The 20,693-nt window shown below is 47.1% G+C and overlaps 1 protein-coding gene across 2 annotated transcripts in view; it reads right to left on the bottom strand.

Moving 5' to 3' along the window:
- The window catches only part of LOC146772716 (cathepsin S-like), a 138,048-nt gene that overhangs the window by 75,558 nt on the left and 41,797 nt on the right, over positions 1–20,693 (bottom strand). The window contains exons 4-5 of one of the 2 annotated variants that reach the window (XM_085638765.1): positions 15,591–15,740; positions 1,234–1,458 (exon numbers count right to left, since the gene is read on the bottom strand). In XM_085638765.1, the coding sequence (XP_085494891.1) occupies positions 1,234–1,458; positions 15,591–15,740 (375 nt within the window). The remainder of the gene's footprint in view (positions 1–1,233; positions 1,459–15,590; positions 15,741–20,693) is intronic. The other variant, XM_085638766.1, reaches the window with a different exon arrangement.

Here is a 20,693-nt window from a genome sequence, read left to right as displayed (position 1 = left end):
AAAAACTTATTAACAATCTAAGAAGTAAAGTAAGGCTATAACTTAGTTAAGCTGTAATATATGATCCTTACAAATTCCACAATTGTGTTTATGTCTCCTTTTTGCACGTCCTTGTGACTTACTAATACATTTTCTGTTTGAGGTATACACTGGGTTTCAGAAACGTGAATTATTATGATGTCATAAGGATCAAGGTCTTGTGGAATGACTTCCTTGGTATTCCGGGTCATAGTTCATATATGTCACTTTCGCTGATGTCATTGAGGTCACAGGGTAAGTGACGTCACTTTAGCTGACACTCGGGTGAATTAAAGATTAAAGTCCATGACTTAAAGAAATTAGGTTTTTCATGAATCTAACTCGGGTAGCATAAGCCACGTTCTACAGTGTTTCAAGTTTCATATCCAGACCTCTCACTGAGGACATGACACAGTAATCATATGCTACACCCAGGCTACTTCCCGAATCACGAACGCCACCTTCATGACCCTCCAATGTAGATGGCTCACTCTGAGTTCATGCTTTGCCAATCCACTTTTCACTTCCCCTAATATTTGCTTGATTGTTTCTAATATCAAGACAAAAGATCAGAAAAATCAGAAACACTTTTTGGAACCGATATCCCTAGCACCAAAGAATTTCATACATATTGCTAAACCTTCTAAAAACAAAATATCTGGACTTTAGACAAGACTCTACCTGTATCTCTTTTCAATAATTACAAAATGTAAATTACTTCATTCTCCTTCCTTCTGTCTTTCATCTTCTTTTTTTGTTCCCTCTGTGATTGAGTTTCACCTGAAAGGTTACTGCATAAAGCTTGACAGAGGTCAGAGGGCTGGCTTGGCAGAAATCCACATCCTGACTAACCCGGTGTGTTTCAGTGTGGACCAAGACTGATATCCAACAGTGCATTGTTTTGTTAAATGAAAGCCCATGAATAGAATTGAATGATTAAGCCTATCTTCACGGTCTATGGAACTAATGACTATAAGCACTGAAATGTTGTGTCCCCTGCGATATGGAGCTAGTGATCTCACTGTAGCATACGACAGCTGTGGCCTTTTAGACTACAGCACTTGGCATGATGGATTTTTCAGTAAATATTTACAATGTTAAACTCAAATCTAGAAGTCGCAGAATGTAGTTTGCAGTTGGTTATCAAACATGAACTGCCTGCTAGTGTCTATCACATGGAGCAAATTGGAAGCGATGCCGGGTGCACTTACAAACCTTGGCAGTGTAGGGATATGCAGTGTCAGAGTCAATGCCCTTGTTCTCTATCACATACGCGAAGGCTTGCACTGGTAGCCCACCGTTACAACCATGGTTGCCATAACTCCCTGAGCAGTCAACCAGGTTCTGAGGGCTGAGGGACTCCAGAATTCCTTTGTTTAGTTTCAACTGTCCTTCGAGGACTCCTGCAGCGCTGAATGCCCAACATGAACCACAGCTGCCCTAGAAGACAAATTCAATGGATTATAGTTAGAAAAGGGACCTACCATGAAGGGCCTTTGGCCACATTTAAAGACAAATGCTCATTTATATAAATCGAAAGGTGGACAACTGGTATGAACATAGTCTTCCTCTGAGAAACACTGACAGTAGTCTTAGAATTGGAAGTCATGCACTCCCCATCGCTACCCTGCCAAACAAAATATAAAGGGGACAAAATGCATGGCAACAGCCACTGTGTCAGACACATTGACAGTTTATAGTAAGAAAATCGGATGTTAAGTTTGCATCACAGTGATCTTACTGGCACAGCATTGTAGGAAGGTGGATATCTGACTATGGTTACCCCCAACTTTTTTGCCTAGTGTCTAGCTGGTTTTTCGACTTAGTTGGCCTGAGATCCTGCCATTCAGGGTCTCAGGCTGTCTGCTCTCTCTTTAAAATGGACTCCATGTACCCTAGGTACATAACCAATTGGTAAGGATCACCTTATTGGACCCTGTACAGTGTACCCTAGGTACCCAGGGCATAGGTGTACCCTAGGCCTCCCAGGGGCTGCAGCATGTATTATGCCACCCCTGGTCTGGCCTTCCAATCAGACACAACTGGCTGATCACTCAGCTGGGGCAAGGTTGTGTAATCACCCCTTGCTTAGATATAGTATGCCTATATCTACCCTTATATATAGACACATGTGTACCTATCAGTCACTCCTATGGCAGGCCTTAACAATCCTGGAGGCAGAGTGCTTGGTAACATGTGAGATGGTGCTCTAGCATGAGCTGAGCCTGTCTGCAGCTTTCGGAACCATGTCCTTATAGCTGTTCTATGATATAGCCTACCATATACTCTTAAAGTGCCTTATAATCTTAAACGGTTATGGTAACTATGGTTTGGCTTTATCAAAACATGTCGTGTAAGGTGTCTAACACTTTGGAATAATACCCCCATATCATTTCTGGTGATGAGGATATTATTCCTCCCTTCTAGAGGGAGAGACATGTTAAAATCCTACTTTGCTGTTTAACTCTAACCAAAGCCTCAGCATCACAAAATGGATGCTGCTGCCACAGACACAAGTCTGACCTCCTGCTGCTGGGAGTGATCCCAGCCAGGGAGGCCTGGACAATAGGTTTCCTGCTTGGGGAGGTGCTAGCACCTCCCCAGACAGCCTTTAGTGTATTGGGGCAGGGTGGGCTGAAAGGAATGAGACATGCCTGGGGCACACAAGGTGTTCCTTGCATAGTCCAGTTCAAACCGGCGCTGGGGCACTCCAGCCCCAGCTCTGGCGCGAAACTGGACAAAGGGAAGTGGGTGTAACCACCCCCTCCCAGGTCCCACCCATAAGGCGTGACCTAGCAGGTATCCCAGCCCCCCAGATTAGTATAAGAGTGGGAGTTGGGCCTCAAGACTTTAGATTATCCTGAACCTGCAAAACTGAACAGAAACTCTGGACCTTCGACATTCGACGAAAGAAGAAGACTGAAGAATCTCCCTTGTAGCCAAGGAGTGGCTACCCTGTGCAAACAGGCACCATCAAGAGACTACCCTTTGCTTTGCGACCGTTCTACGAGGAACCGACTGCAGAGCCCGACCAGAGCCTTGACTTCCAGACTTCTCCGACCCTCATCCACATCTGCAGCAGAGCTGAGATCCGTGGAGGCGACGAGCGACGTGGGACCGGCTACCTGGGAAAAGTGGCTAGTAACTTACAGCGCAGCTTCTGAGGTACCCTCGAAGTTGTGCACCGGGGATTGAGAAGCCCCAACCCCAAGCACCATCTGCACCGAAGATCAGCCCCCCACACTCCACGAGTCCTGCGTGGGGCCCTTCAGCATTTTCCTGCTTGCCGCGTCTGTCCGGTTGCTTGCCCGCTGGCTAGTGGCCTCTGTGACGACGCACCCTGAAATCTTCTGCGCTGGTTTGGCTCCTCCAGACTGGCTCCCACTTCTCTGCAAAGAAGAAGCACCCCAGACCTTCCTGGTCTGCACCAGAAGCAAGTCCTTTGTTCTTCGTGGGTTCCGCTTGCCAAGGCTTGGTGAGTCCTAGTCCAACTTCGACGCCGCCGACAGCAAGAGCCTTCGTGGGACAGCTCGCTTCCTGGTCCTGGTCGTCCTCGACGCTTCCTGGTCCTCCTGGCTGCAGCGACAAGCTTCACCTTCACCTGCAACTCTTCACGACATCGCCTGGTTCCTTCCTGGTTCCACGTGGTCACTGGCTAGTGACCTTGACTCTGTCCCTTCTGCTTGCAGGTTTCTTCTCTTCTTGATCCCAGCCTTGGGATCCACCGGACACTCTTCACTGACTGCCTGTCAGCATCTTTCTTCAGGCATCCTTAGGAGTCGACGACGAAAACGACGCATCTTCACCCCTATGCACCCGCAGCCTGTGGGCTAGGTAACTTGGGTACTCCGGTGCTCATCAGGATAGTGACTATCCTAGTGTCTAGTTTTCAAGTCTCAACTTCCTAGCTACTCCGGAAGTGTCCTAAATCTATCTATTTCTAAACTGTAACATTGCTATTGACTTTTACGCATTACGCGTGAGTGTTTCTACTCTGCATACGAATCCCGTGGGCCTCCCACTTCCTAACTAACGCTAGTGTAGTGTAGCCCCAGCGATTCCCTAGGCCTAGGCCTATTCTATTTCCGTGACAGTGGTTCTTATACCACTTATTTAGTATATGGTTTGCGTGGCCCCTAGGGCCTAACTGTATTACTTACCTGTGTGACTTACTGTATGCATTAATAAGACTGTGTTGTACTTACCTCTAAACTCATAAAGAGTGCTGAGGGTTTGCTTAGAATGAATACACTTTATTTTATATATATATCTGTTGTGGTGTCCTTTCATTTGGTATTCAAGGGATTATATATGGTATCACAGCTGGCTTCACATGCCATTCAGAGTTTAGCCTAAGACTGCTCTTGTCCATGCTACCACTAGGATAGCTGGTCTATAAGGTTGACTTTACAACCAATCACCATAAGGGTATTTGGACTGATATAAGGTGTACACTAGAACTAGTGACATCATACATCAGGCCAACTTCTCACATTGGTGAGCAGCGGTTGGGATCTGAGCTTGCTGTTGTAATACCATTGTAATCTTGAGATACTAAATTGAAAGATCACACAGATATTGTCTATGTACATATAACATAGATTATTATACTTAAGTCCTACTGGACTTTGTAGTTGTAGGTTGAAGGGAATAACACACCCTGACTACAACTACTAGAAAGGTTTAGTAGATACAACTAGTGTAGGTAGGTGCACACACCACACCCTCACTAGATCATGTCTCTGAGAGTAGATCAAGTAGATGCTCTCTCAGGAGGATCAGGTCTGCAAAAGATCCCCTCTAGATATGATACCTTAACATTCCAGGAGATGAGACATTTGTGTACCTCCAGAGGAATAAAACAGGGTTCCAACCCTACCCTTAGACAGCTAGTGGAGCTTCTGGAGGCCTATGATGCTGAAAGAGCTGCCAGGGATGGTGCCATAGCTGTAGATAAGGGTCTACCCACCACAGATGAGTCAGATGGGACTTCAGAGGAAGAGGTAGACAGCCAGAGCCAAGTAAGGAGACTTAGCCAGGCTAACCTAAGTTTACATGGGAGTTTGCATGGGGTCCCCCCATACAGACCCCCAAGTAGGCTTTCACAGAGAAGCAGGAGGGACAGATCCCCTTCAAGGGAATCCATCCACTCCCATGTTTCTAGCATCTCTAATGCTTCCTCTCACAGGGGAATGACTTCACCTGAGAGAAAGGAGCATAAAGCCAGAATGAGGGAAGCTAATCTGAGGATTCAGAGGGAAGAAATTGCCCTTGCCAAAGAGAAGCTTGCTCTGGCTAGAGAGCAAAAATTGTGTGGGTCAGAACCCACTGGTGGCAGCAACATTCCTAGAGATAGGGATAGGTCTTATGACCATAGAAACCTAAGCAAGATAGTCCCCCCATATCAGAATGGGGATGACATCCACAAATGGATGACTGCTTTGGAGAGGGCCTGCAAAGTACAGCAGGTACCCCAAAGTCAGTGGGCAGCTATCTTGTGGCTCTCCTTTTCTGACAAAGGTAGAGACAAGCTCCTCACAGTCAGTGATGAGGATGCAAACAATTACAAAGTCCTGAAGAGTGCTCTGATAGATGGGTTTGGCTTAACCACTGAGCAATATAGGTTGTTGTTCAGAGACACCCAGAAGACACAGACACAGGACTGGTCTGATTTTGTGGATTGTGCCACTAAGGCTTTGGAAGGTTGGTTAAATGGCAGCAAGGTGCAGGACTATACAGGATTGTACAACTTGATTATGAGGGAGCAGATCCTTAGTAATTGTCAGAACCAGCTTCTCCATCAACACCTGGTAGACTCAGATTTGACCTCTCCTCAAGAATTGGGAAAGAGGGCAGATAAATGGGTCAGGACCAGGATTAGGCCTAAAAATCAGGGTGGTGACCAAAAGAAAGATACCACCAAGCCTCAAGAGAAGGGTGGGGATAAAGCAAAAGAGAAATCTTCCTCAGGGCCCCAAAACTCCACACAGGGTGGTGGGTCCCAAGCTCCCTCCTCTACCACAGTTAAAAAGCCTTACTGCCATGTGTGTAAAACTCCTGGGCATTGGAAAACTGACAGCAGTTGTCCACAGGCTAAAAACAAAACTGTTCCTCCAACTACTCCTGTCACACCACCTATTACTGTCAGCAGTAATCCCCCAGGTGGTGGGAGTGCCCCCAAAAATTTGGTTGGGTTTTCTTGGGGAACACAGGGGGATCCTGGCTTAGCCAATTCCCCTACAGCAGCTACTCTTGTCTGTGATGGTGGCATGGGGTTTGCCAACTTCACTGCCTGTCCCAACACTTTGGGTAGGTACAGACAGGAACCCTACATCAATGGTAGAAAAGCTGAGGCCTACAGAGACACTGGAGCTAGCATCACTATGGTGGCCCATAGGCTAGTTCCCTCTGAGCAGCTTTTGCCTGGTTTCTCATACCAGGTGACTAACATTGATGGCAAACAGAACAGTCATCCCATGGCAGAGGTATGTCTCAGCTGGGGAGGTGTCACTGGCCCTAAAAGGGTGGCAGTGTCTCCAACCTTGCCTGTGGACTGCTTACTGGGGAATGACTTAGAACTCTCAGCTTGGGCTGGAGTTGAACAAGACACCCATTCCAAAATGGTAGGCCTTTCCCAAAAGGGTAGTGGGGTTGTGCCAGTCACAACCCCTGTCCAAGCAGATTTCCTCCCTGAAAAGGTTGGAAGGGCGGTGGTAGCCACAGCCCAGGCACAGACAGACTTCCCTGTAGAAATTGGCAGAGCTGTGACAGTCACAGCTCAAACACAAACTGAGTGCCTTCCTGAAAAGGTTGGCAAGGCTGCATTGTCAGCATTCCGTCCATCATTTGTTTGTTGTAACGCTTTTCGCCCTAAGTGGGATGGGTATTCCCAGACGTATTCCCAGACGTGGGACCCGTGCTCACTACGCCACTGGAGTCAAGCTATCCTGGCTGATGACGGCTGATAGCCAGAAACCGGTCCTAGGATGCTTGATTCCGGTCCAGGGAAGACATGGCTTGGCAGTTCGGGCTGGACTGTTCCCATGAGGCACAGGATCAAGACTGATTTGCATATGGCCATGTCTAAACTGGGGTGGCGTAGTGGGCAAAAGAACGATGGATTTAACCCAGATCTCTTGACTGGGGGAGAATGTCTGCATTGTCAGCATTCCGTCCATCATTTGTTTGTTGTAACGCTTTTCGCCCTAAGTGGGATGGGTATTCCCAGACGTGGGACCCGTGCTCACTACGCCACTGGAGTCAAGCTATCCTGGCTGATGACGGCTGATAGCCAGAAACCGGTCCTAGGATGCTTGATTCCGGTCCAGGGAAGACATGGCTTGGCAGTTCGGGCTGGACTGTTCCCATGAGGCACAGGATCAAGACTGATTTGCATATGGCCATGTCTAAACTGGGGTGGCGTAGTGGGCAAAAGAACGATGGATTTAACCCAGATCTCTTGACTGGGGGAGAATGTCTGCATTGTCAGCATTCCGTCCATCATTTGTTTGTTGTAAGGCTGTAATGGTCTCAGCCCATACTCAGACTGACTTAGGTGTAGTGAAGCCTGAAACTATGGATCACTCCACACAAACAGAGAGTAGTGGGGAGGAAGAAAAGTCTCCCTCTCCCCAGACATTAGGAAAAGGTCAGCCTCCTCAGGGATCTGACCTCACCCCTTGTGAAGGAACTGCCCCAGAGGTAGCCAGGCCTGGCCTGGCAGAGCCTCTGATGTCAGTGGCCCCTTCCAAGGTGGGACCCAGTCTGGTGCAGGTAGCCTGCCTCTCTCTACCCTGCCTCAGTCAGCCCAGGGCTGCAGAGGTCAGGGAGGCCAGTGGACCCCAAGAGGGCCCCTGTCCACAAGAACCCCCCAATCAAAAGGATGAGGATTGCCTGGCTAGTAGCCCTAGCCAGGTGATGGGTAAAAACATTCCTGAGGGATCCCCTTTACAGGTAGTTAGGGACCTCCCCCAGAGGGATTCTGTTGGGCACAGGCAAACCTGGGACCTTAGGGCCCCAAACCTGACCTGTCCCTCCAGTAAGCCCACAAAAGGGACCCAGCCTCCAGCTTTAGGTAGCCAGAGGCTGACCCTGAGAGCACAGTGCAACTCAGTTAGAGAAAGAAAGGCATCCATGGTGGAGGATGATTGGAGGAAGCTGAGGCCTCACTTTGAGGGCACTCACTTCAGTACTCCATCTCAACACCAGCCTTTTACTTTGCAAAGACACACCAAAGGTAGAGATTCCCTATGGTGGAGACCCTATGATATCTTTAGGATGAGGGATTGCTTAGTGGACCATGAGACAGGGGGTAACCATGCCAGTGCTGGTTCTTCCTTATATGGCCACTTAGGCAATAGAGGCTTACCTTGTCAAGGCCAGCCTTATCTCCTTTCGTTTGGGGGGGGGTTGTGTAGGAAGGTGGATATCTGACTATGGTTACCCCCAACTTTTTTGCCTAGTGTCTAGCTGGTTTTTCGACTTAGTTGGCCTGAGATCCTGCCATTCAGGGTCTCAGGCTGTCTGCTCTCTCTTTAAAATGGACTCCATGTACCCTAGGTACATAACCAATTGGTAAGGATCACCTTATTGGACCCTGTACAGTGTACCCTAGGTACCCAGGGCATAGGTGTACCCTAGGCCTCCCAGGGGCTGCAGCATGTATTATGCCACCCCTGGTCTGGCCTTCCAATCAGACACAACTTGCTGATCACTCAGCTGGGGCAAGGTTGTGTAATCACCCCTTGCTTAGATATAGTATGCCTATATCTACCCTTATATATAGACACATGTGTACCTATCAGTCACTCCTATGGCAGGCCTTAACAATCCTGGAGGCAGAGTGCTTGGTAACATGTGAGATGGTGCTCTAGCATGAGCTGAGCCTGTCTGCAGCTTTCGGAACCATGTCCTTATAGCTGTTCTATGATATAGCCTACCATATACTCTTAAAGTGCCTTATAATCTTAAACGGTTATGGTAACTATGGTTTGGCTTTATCAAAACATGTCGTGTAAGGTGTCTAACACTTTGGAATAATACCCCCATACCATTTCTGGTGATGAGGATATTATTCCTCCCTTCTAGAGGGAGAGACATGTTAAAATCCTACTTTGCTGTTTAACTCTAACCAAAGCCTCAGCATCACAAAATGGATGCTGCTGCCACAGACACAAGTCTGACCTCCTGCTGCTGGGAGTGATCCCAGCCAGGGAGGCCTGGACAATAGGTTTCCTGCTTGGGGAGGTGCTAGCACCTCCCCAGACAGCCTTTAGTGTATTGGGGCAGGGTGGGCTGAAAGGAATGAGACATGCCTGGGGCACACAAGGTGTTCCTTGCATAGTCCAGTTCAAACCGGCGCTGGGGCACTCCAGCCCCAGCTCTGGCGCGAAACTGGACAAAGGGAAGTGGGTGTAACCACCCCCTCCCAGGTCCCACCCATAAGGCGTGACCTAGCAGGTATCCCAGCCCCCCAGATTAGTATAAGAGTGGGAGTTGGGCCTCAAGACTTTAGATTATCCTGAACCTGCAAAACTGAACAGAAACTCTGGACCTTCGACATTCGACGAAAGAAGAAGACTGAAGAATCTCCCTTGTAGCCAAGGAGTGGCTACCCTGTGCAAACAGGCACCATCAAGAGACTACCCTTTGCTTTGCGACCGTTCTACGAGGAACCGACTGCAGAGCCCGACCAGAGCCTTGACTTCCAGACTTCTCCGACCCTCATCCACATCTGCAGCAGAGCTGAGATCCGTGGAGGCGACGAGCGACGTGGGACCGGCTACCTGGGAAAAGTGGCTAGTAACTTACAGCGCAGCTTCTGAGGTACCCTCGAAGTTGTGCACCGGGGATTGAGAAGCCCCAACCCCAAGCACCATCTGCACCGAAGATCAGCCCCCCACACTCCACGAGTCCTGCGTGGGGCCCTTCAGCATTTTCCTGCTTGCCGCGTCTGTCCGGTTGCTTGCCCGCTGGCTAGTGGCCTCTGTGACGACGCACCCTGAAATCTTCTGCGCTGGTTTGGCTCCTCCAGACTGGCTCCCGCTTCTCTGCAAAGAAGAAGCACCCCAGACCTTCCTGGTCTGCACCAGAAGCAAGTCCTTTGTTCTTCGTGGGTTCCGCTTGCCAAGGCTTGGTGAGTCCTAGTCCAACTTCGACGCCGCCGACAGCAAGAGCCTTCGTGGGACAGCTCGCCTCCTGGTCCTGGTCGTCCTCGACGCTTCCTGGTCCTCCTGGCTGCAGCGACAAGCTTCACCTTCACCTGCAACTCTTCACGACATCGCCTGGTTCCTTCCTGGTTCCACGTGGTCACTGGCTAGTGACCTTGACTCTGTCCCTTCTGCTTGCAGGTTTCTTCTCTTCTTGATCCCAGCCTTGGGATCCACCGGACACTCTTCACTGACTGCCTGTCAGCATCTTTCTTCAGGCATCCATAGGAGTCGACGACGAAAACGACGCATCTTCACCCCTATGCACCCGCAGCCTGTGGGCTAGGTAACTTGGGTACTCCGGTGCTCATCAGGATAGTGACTATCCTAGTGTCTAGTTTTCAAGTCTCAACTTCCTAGCTACTCCGGAAGTGTCCTAAATCTATCTATTTCTAAACTGTAACATTGCTATTGACTTTTACGCATTACGCGTGAGTGTTTCTACTCTGCATACGAATCCCGTGGGCCTCCCACTTCCTAACTAACGCTAGTGTAGTGTAGCCCCAGCGATTCCCTAGGCCTAGGCCTATTCTATTTCCGTGACAGTGGTTCTTATACCACTTATTTAGTATATGGTTTGCGTGGCCCCTAGGGCCTAACTGTATTACTTACCTGTGTGACTTACTGTATGCATTAATAAGACTGTGTTGTACTTACCTCTAAACTCATAAAGAGTGCTGAGGGTTTGCTTAGAATAAATACACTTTATTTTATATATATATCTGTTGTGGTGTCCTTTCATTTGGTATTCAAGGGATTATATATGGTATCACAGCTGGCTTCACATGCCATTCAGAGTTTAGCCTAAGACTGCTCTTGTCCATGCTACCACTAGGATAGCTGGTCTATAAGGTTGACTTTACAACCAATCACCATAAGGGTATTTGGACTGATATAAGGTGTACACTATAACTAGTGACATCATACATCAGGCCAACTTCTCACAAGCATCAGTTGTTTAGTCAGAGTATTTCAGAAATGGACCATAAGTGGCCTGCAAGATGGCTGTATGTGAAAGCATAGAGTTTTAAATTGCCCTACTCCAAGCTGGGCACGGCATAGGCTTGGCTGCAGGGCCCCGCCAGACCCTCCCCCAGCCGTACACAGTTTTCGACCGGGCCCTGCACACATCCCACAACAGCAAGCCAACCTGCCACTGTGCATGGCCTTCAGCCCTGTGTGGCCAGGAGTTGGCTGCAGCATGTGGTCTCAAGGGCAGACCCTGTACCTACCACCTGGCTGCACACAGCCTTCAGGGAACCCCCCCCCCCCCAAACTTGAAAAATAAAAATAAATAAATTGATCCAAGGGGTGGACCCTCTAGACCCCACCCACACAATCCAGTGGGTCAAGGTACCCCTATCCCACCTCCTTATACCTTTTTGTTTTACATTATTATTTTCAGAACATGAGGACTGAGTCCTGTAATAGCAGCAGCAACATTTTTGTTCAGGTTGCAACAAGCCAATCAGAGTGTAAGCTCCTATGGGACTGGCTGGAACCTCTCGATCCCACTGGAACAAGGCAGCTGACTGGAAAAAAAGCCCTCTCTATCAATCGGATTGTGCTATTTTATCTAAGGTGCCTGCTCGTGGGATTTCCACAAGAGGCCTGCAAACCCAACCACCTAGATATCAATACATTTTTAACCATAATTTCTCAAAAACTACTGAGCTGATTTACACAAAGTCACAAAAGTACGCTTTTTGTTAAAGATCTGGTTTGTTTTCCAACTTTGGTGTAATTCCGGCCATTTGACTGTAGCACCGTTCAAAAATATCCATATTGAAATTGCATAGGATAATTGCATTTTGGGATCCCCTTCGTTTTGGCTCCTACATGTAGTATCACTGAAACTTTCCGGGAACGAGCTGAGGTGGATTAAGCATTTTTTGGGAAAGGTTTGTGAAGATTCGTCAAACAGCGCCAAAGCTATTAGCAAAACAAAAAAAACTATTTCTTATGGAAACCAGGTTCTAACTATATATATATATATAAGTTACAGCGCAAAACTCGGTAACAAACGGCAGACGCGTTTCAGCAGTTCAGCTTTCATCAGTGCCTGTTACGATGTATGGAGCCTCGCACCTGGTGGCCATTTAGGTGTTCTCTTGGCCACTCCTGAAATTTTGCTCGAGGCTCCTCCTCTGTCTTTAAAGAGATACTGCATTTCGTGCTGTGAATCCAGACCGCTGCATGCTGGTAATTGCAGTCTCTGTGTAGATCTCCCTTAAGTAAGTGGAAAATCTAAACACCCAGTGGCGTCCCAACAATGTGGCCTCCGGACTGCACCCAACACACAGCTTCCTGCTCAGTTGAAAATCCTCACTGAAAACCCCTTGTTGCTCCCTGCAGTCAATGCTGCTCCTCTCTCCCCACGCAGTGTTACCGTCACCCCGTGGTGCTTCAGCCTGCGCGAGGGGGCGCCGCGTTGTGCTTTACCAAACACAAGTCCATTGAAGCTGCTGGCTAACGCGGTGCATCCAGACCGAGAGGGCGTGTCAGAGAGCCAGTGCCTGCGATACCGGCTAAACAGAGTCCAAATCCCCACTTCAGAAGAAAAGAAGGGTCTGACACAGCCAGGATGCATACAAGAGGATTTAATCCAAGGTGAGTTACAGCGCAAAACTCGGTAACAAACGGCAGACGCGTTTCAGCAGTTCAGCTTTCATCAGTGCCTGTTACGATGTATGGAGCCTCGCACCTGGTGGCCATTTAGGTGTTCTCTTGGCCACTCCTGAAATTTTGCTCGAGGCTCCTCCTCTGTCTTTAAAGAGATACTGCATTTCGTGCTGTGAATCCAGACCGCTGCATATATATATATATATATATATATTATATAGTGTAATTGACAGTCTTCCCATCCACCTCTGCTATCCTTATGGAGAAACATCTACCCTATTTAGAGATCCCCCGCCTGCCTTTCTGTGCGCTCTGTGTTGTGAAGGGAACCATTACTATCGCACCTCCCTTCACAATGTTGAAGGTTTGAAGAGCGGTGGCTGCGCTTATATTTGCACTCAAAAAATAAATTGTTCACAGAAAACAAACTACCAAACCAGGAGTGTTTCTCTGAACAAACATAATTTTCCCTGATATGAATGGAGCTTTTTCCCTGCATGTGGGGGCCATTTAACTTTTTTTCACACGGTGGACACGAGCAGAGAAATATGTGATAACTGTCCCACTCTCAATAGAGTTGGACAATTGTCACTTTGAGCCAATAGCCCTCTGCAGAACAGACTGCTTAGTCAGTGTTTAGCATCAGCGGTATCCCAGACATTCCCCAGATTTTCAATATACTGAGGGAACCACTGGTTTGGTTTATCAAGGTAGGAGGTCTACCAGCTTATTACGTTCCTCTTCCACCACCAAACCCAAATAAAGGACCCTACTTACCTCCACATCAACTTGATAATTTAGTAGTCTTCTATATTCTGAATATCTGCTGGATCCAGCTTCCGAAAGATTCCTTGCCTTATGAATACACTCCAAGCACCAGTCTGGGTCTGACAATGATTTCCCCTGCAATAGCTCTCCAGGACTGCTAGGTAGTGTCAGGCATTCTCTGTTACAGCATCATCAGAATGTGACTCATTGGGAGATAAAAAGTACTGACAGGTTTGCTGCTGTCAGTTCCAGTTTTTTTCCGCACCTCATCAGTGCAGTTTTGATCTCTCAGTACTTTACTGACAGAATTGCTCGGGTTTTCGACAGAGCGATCAAGTGTTTCTCGTGTTGAAGAAGTCGTTTTTGCTCAGTAGGGGTGCATGCCAAGCAGCAGAAGCTTTGAAGTTCATTTTCACTTCTGGAACTTCTCCTGGATTCTTGGGAAAAAAACTCTTTTGGCTCGATCAGTCCACATACAGGTAGCAATACAACATAGACCTTCCCCTTGTAACACAAGGTTTTTATTACGTTCTTCCTCAGTCTTGTCTAAGTGTCTTCCAAATTGAACCCAAATGCCTTTCCCATGACCTCTCCAGATGTAGAGCTGAAAAGGCTGAACTCAATGGGCTGAAAAGTCTTTGCCTCTGACAGCTTCGCCCTCCACATGCTAACCCTATATGCCTTCTGGGCCGCTATAGCCGTGCTGTGCTCCAACTTGGAAAAACTAACAGTCATCCGCCTTTCAAATCATACGTAAAAAACATTCTCCAACTTTGCCAGCGATGGTTTGTACGCTTACAGGTACATCCCAAAGTGCAGCCCATATTCTGCGGATAATGTGGCTCGCTGCACGTTGTGCTGTCAAGCTTGGATTCGTTCTACAGGATTCTCAGGAGTTCATGAGGGTGACCAAGCCCTTCATCTCAATTAACAGATTCTAACTCTGAAGACTGTGTTTCTGGTAATAGTTACTTTAGCATGTAGGGTCGGAGAACTTCAGGCCCTCGCAGTTCGTCTACCATTCGTGATATTCTTTCCCGATGAGTTTTTGATCCGTACTGGCCAAACTTCCTACTTTCTTGTTGTCTCATCCCACCAGATTGGAGGAGCATCTGCATACACTGGTCCCTAGATGATGAACTCCACTGGACAGAGCGATGATCATATTTTTGTGAGTTTTGACAGAGGTAAGAAGGGCAAGGTTGTGAACCAAGGCACCATTTATTGTTGGTCATTCTTTGCATCAAGAGCTATTACTCCTTCGTTAAAAAAAGCCTCTCTGGAGGTCATTTGTTCCCACTCCACTAGGACCTTGGCCGTTTATGCGATATTCACCAGAGGCATTCCCGTGGCTGCCATCTGCCGGGCAAGCTTGTGGTCATCTTTGCATACTTTTGTTCAACATTACTGCCTATGAGTCCAAGCAGGGGCTTTGCAGGGGCTGAGTTGCATTACTTTTTTGGTTAATTAGCATTACTCCATCCCGACTCCCAAAGGAAATTGCTTAGGGATGCATTCATAAGGTGATGAATCTGGAGGAAGATATCACCATCAGAAGAAAAAGTTACTTACCTTCGGTAGCAATGATTCTGATAGCTGCATAATCTACGTGCATATTCCTCACCACCATCTTTCTCCACCCCAGTGAGTTAGTGTTGTGGCTAATAAGATCCCAAGCAATGCGAACATATACTTTGCTGTATTTCTTACTACTATTCTCTCAGGTCCTCTCTGCACACGTTGAAGGGGTGCTGGAAAGATACCAGGATGCTTGCGCACTAGTTAGCGTCATATATGATGTCACATCCTGGGTGTGCGAGGTGAAGTGTGATGGTCCAGGGTGCCACCTGGCAGTGCTGGGCTACATTTAAATATAGTTATAGAGCAACCTTTGAGAAATATTAAGAGGTGGGTGTATAGAGGCCATCCAACTTGTTAAAGAAGGGCAGCGTGCCCTCTGAAAACGTTTCTTACCTGATTCTTGACATCAGTGACGCAACCTTTCTGCCTCCAGTCCACTGTGTCGGGGAGAGTGCTCCATGTCCTTACATAGCTGCTGCTGTTTATGGGTTGGTGGTCGGGGACACGAAATCCAGTCAGCATCGATGTGACTTCTTCACTAGTCTAAAGAAAGTAAGACAATGTGTATTTTGCAAGAGCCTGTAATTCACATTGATACCCTGCATACGTATCTGCCTGAAACACTCACACAGATCTGCCACATGCGCAGCTGCCTTTCTCATAGTATTTCTCAAATAGATTTTCCCATTGTGTGCATTTTTTCCGGAACACTGACTATAGTAAGTGCATTGCATTCCAGTGTTCTCATAGAACGTTCTCCCATTGTCATTTCATATTGCATTTACATTTCCTGCTAGAGCTTTTCCACTCGTAGCTCTGTCATGTTGAGAACTCCTTCTAGAAAGGTTTTCAAAGGTTTTTAAGTTCTGTTTGCTTATCAGTCTAGAACAAACTCGAGATTTTGCACAGTTCCTACTGTAACCTTTCATCTTATGTAATTTCAGTGTTATTTTTTGTCTCTCTGATATTTTCCTAACACTGATGTTTTCTTCTAGAACAGTGCTTCTTAACTTTTGTGGACCCCCCACGTATTCATTACTGGAACCCAGGAATCCCTATAGAATCTTTCAAATCCATGGACCTCCACGGAAGCCAGGGACTTCAGCCTAAGCATTTTCGGTGGTTTGAGCCACAAAACAATACACAATAAATAAAGAAACAAGCCTTCAGCAAACAAATACACAAATGATGTAATATTTTATTTGATTCACAAACCAATATATATATTTTTTAATTTTACTGGGAAGTGCAGAGCTTTTCTACACTTAATTTAGGCCTCTAGTTGTCCATACTATAATCTGTTTGATGTACGTGCACTGTTCCCACAAATCAAGCTGAGGATACTAGCTTAATTTTAGCCTCCAATTTTAAATCCTTTACATTTACAAAACATTTTAAAATGTTCATCTTTACATTTTGCTTCCTTATTTATATACACCTCATTAATCTGCTAATATTATTTAATGTTCTAAGCAGTTACTGGCCCCCCTGACTCGGCTTAGCAGACCCCCTAGGGGCCACAGACCTAGGGTCCACAGACCACACGTTAAGAACCTCTGTTCTAAAACAGTTCCATTGTCTTTGTATTGCATTTGGATTTCATACTAGATCATTTATTGTGCGATTTTGCTTTAAGTTAACATGTTTTAGTGTGCTGTGTATTGCATCTGTATTCCCTAGATCATTTTCCCAGGTGAAGATACATTATATTTATATTTCCTTCTAGTGTTTCATCTCAGATAGGGAACCCTTAATGACCAAGTGACAGTGGTACCTCGGCTCCAAATCTCCAGATCTAATGTCTGCAAATCTTATTGACTTGTTAGTCTATCTAATCCTCATCTTGCTTATGTATATTTGTATTTATTTATTTTATTTATAAAGTTTTAAATTGCGCGAACATGACCCACAAGGGTGTCAGAGCGATTTACAATACAGTGTTTTTACACATTAGATGATTGGGGTAATATACATACGTTCGAAATTCGACTTTCAATACAAAAGAGGTAGACAGTGGTATATGGATAGCATAGGTGGCTAATAGTCATCAAAGAATTAAAGTCTTAGGATGTGAATTTCTTCATTAGAAGCATTTTTACTTCTTTTTTGAAGGAGGTAAAGGAAGAGATTCTGCGTACATCTGGAGGTAAGGAGTTCCAAATCTTCAGTGCGATTCCTGAGAATGCTCTGCAACTAGTTCTCTTTTTGTGGAAGGATTGTGGTTTCATTAGTAGTGAACTCGCACTTTGCGATTGTCTGCATCCTCCCGACCGCTCTAGCTTTTGCGCTAAGTAACTGGGGGTGTTGCTATAATAGATAATTGCTGCCGCAAAGACGATTAGAACATTAAATCAAAAATAGTACTTTTTTATTAGAAAATATCACAATATACTCTTACACAGAAATTAGCAAAAAGTAGCTATTAACATTGTTTGGACACAAAATGTACTTCACTAGTTCTATTTAAGACTGGACTACAACAAACAGCAGCGAAGAGGTGATCACTGTGTGATAGGTAGCACATGCAGCTATTTAGTAACTTGTGAACTGTTTGAACTAAAATCATTTTTTTGCTAAAATCTGCAAATAAAGGGGCAGATGGGGGATCATGTGGCATATCTGGTAAATCCTAGATCATGCTAACCACGCCACAGCTGCATAATGTCTGTGGCCACTCTCCAGACTTGCTGTTACCCATTCAACAGATTAGCAATCCTAAAGTTCCTTCTAAAACGTATCCATAACTGATTCCATTTTTTTATCATCTTCCTTTATGCAGAATATTCCTCTTGAACGCCTTCTGGATACATGTTTTATCTTGGGTTGTTCCATGACTCGTAACATTTTTAACGCACCAGTTTGTCTTTGAGAGATTAGCAGAAGGGATGACCGATAAAAAGAACATGGCATTTTTGGTTCTGCCCCGTCCTCCAGACCCTGAGTTTTTAGCACTCCTGGTGCTCCCTACACTACAGCAACCTCCCACTTTCACCTTCAGCATTTGATGCAAATATGAGGTATAAGGGTGCTGTACCTTGCATTTTTTACACATGGGCCTTGCCCCCGGCGCGGCCCCAAGGATTCATGGATCCTAGTTTCGCAGGCCACACTTGGGTGGCCTGATCAGACGTGCATAGTGTTACATAATTCTAAATTACTAGCCTACCCGTAGTTTGCAGAGTTTTCTGCTTTTCCTACATTTACATCCTGGCATAGTTTTGCCCTGCAAGCGTGGGATGTGTTTTTCCCGTGTGCTAGTTGGCACTGAAAATGTTTGCGTCGTTTTTTCACATCTTATCTTTTAAAACGATTTTACCCTCGGCTTTGTGTGTGGATGGATGTTGACGCCTATTTTCCTTCAAAACATACTTGTATGTAAAAGAAAGCCCCGATTTGCAAGAATGTTGGCATAAAAATGCACATTCAAACCCCACAGCACAGTGATGCAGCTAATTTCTCTTTCCCTTGAGTTTTAAGGACAAAGTGGTCATATGACGAAGAAGACTGGTGTTAGTGGCCATAACTGTTTTAACCGGTCTCAGTTCATTCACAGACACGTACATACAAACACTATTGGTCCTATTTGTAAATGGTACTTCTGTAGTAGGGGATCTCTGTGTATAGTCATAATCTATGAATAGTCCCGCCCATGTGCGGGGACCCCGGAGCAATCAAAATATCTCTTAAGCTGTCCTGCATTTGCAAACCTGCAAAGACACTTAAGAGACAGACAAAATAATACAGCCTAATAACAATATGGCTGCACTGGCCAGCACTTCATCTGAAGTGAACACAAAAGCCCAAAATAAAGTTTAAATGTCATTTTTATTCACATCTGACATGTTCCTTTATTGTAACACACTCCCTTCACCAAAATCCCTTTAAACAATAGAGAGGAAGGGGTGGACAGACAAGCCCTATAGGTTGTCATTACATGTCTGCTAAAAGGATACCGTGCCTTTAAGGAACTCTCCAGAGACCCCCGGTATCCCAGGATGCACAGCCAAAGCAAGTTACTTTCAGTTCTTTTTTCCGGCTCCTGCTAGCAGGACCCGGGAGCATTGAGCTCTACCCTTTTGGGTGGATGTTTTGGACTAAAATTGGTTTTTTGAAGATAAAAGTTTGTTCATTCGACGTCTAGAGCCTTTCTCTGCTGCATCCTGTAGTTTGGTGCAGTTTGACCCACTCTATGTCTTTATTTGATAAATGCCCTGAGTGTGGGAGGAAAATGGCCAAGACGGACCCACATGATGTCTGTATTCTCTGCTTATCATCTTCACATGTCCCTGCTACATGTGACATCTGCAAGACCTTCTCCAAGAGGACCCTGAGGGACAGAGAGAAGATTCGCCTTCAGGGACAGGAGAGGCAGAGAACAGGTGGGACCTCTGGGCATGGAGGATCTCCTTCCCCATCTTCTGCCCATGCTTCAGCCACTGGAGGGACCTCCGGGCAGAAAAAGGAGCAGAAACGACACCTACCGGCCGGAAGATCCCGTTCGACGTCGAGGACGACGACGTCGACGGTGAGAGGTACAGCACCGGTGTGTTCGCCGTCGATCCAGGGCTCTGGATCTCGGCGTCCTCGACGTTTGACGTCGAGAGAGGGGCCGGCGAGACCTAGGACTAGGTCGCCGTCGAAGACTTCACAGTCGACGTCGACACACCATCGACGTTGTACTGCTCCCTGCGGACAGCGCCGCTCGCCGTCGAGGCGAGCCCGCTCGTCTCCTTCGCCGTCGACTCATGGATCGACGTCAACGACATCGACGCAGAGACGCCGGCGAAGGCCGTCGAGACGAAGGAGATCGCCGTCGAGGCGAAGGAGATCGCCGTCGATGGGACATCGCTCGCCGTCGAGACGAAGGCGCTCGACGTCGAGGAAAGACAGGGGACGCCGTTCGACGTCGAGGGGACACCGTTTGCGTTCAACGGCGAGGAGAAGCCGTACGAGGTCGACGCACAGTTCGACATCGAGTACGAGATCACCTGGTAACACTTCTTCAGTGATTACGATCTCCAGTCGTGGATCTAGGAGAGGAGGACGCTCTCCCTCGTTCACTTAAGCCTCTTCACGGGGTAGACCCGCAAAGAAGAGAAAGGGGGAAGAAAGTCCGGACAGAGCTAGTCTGGGTTCTCCTGCAAGGGGTGATGGACGGAGTGAGCCTCCAATGGACCCCCTGCCACTGCCCCCTCAGCCGCGGCCTCAGAAGACTCCTACGCCTCCTCCTCCTCCTCCTCCTCCTCCTCCTCCTCCTCCTCCTCCTCCTCCTCCTCCTCCTCCTCCTCCACCGGACCCCCGGCTCCCTGTGGCGCCTCCTAAGCAACCTACGCCACCTCCGCTACCACCGCCTCTGGTGCCACAGCTCCCGCCTTCTCCGCGGCTACCAGTGGCTCCTAAGACCCCACGCAGACTGAGATCACGCTCTAGATCTCGCCGGCGGTCACGGAGCAGACACAGATCGTCCACTCACACAAGGCATGGACGACGGAGGTA

Source organism: Triturus cristatus, chromosome 12, assembly GCF_964204655.1.
Source record: "Triturus cristatus chromosome 12, aTriCri1.1, whole genome shotgun sequence".
In the NCBI taxonomy this organism is placed as follows: Eukaryota; Metazoa; Chordata; class Amphibia; order Caudata; family Salamandridae; genus Triturus; species Triturus cristatus.
The sequence above is the reverse complement of the archived record's forward strand: the minus strand, read 5'-3'. Positions and strand labels throughout refer to the sequence as shown.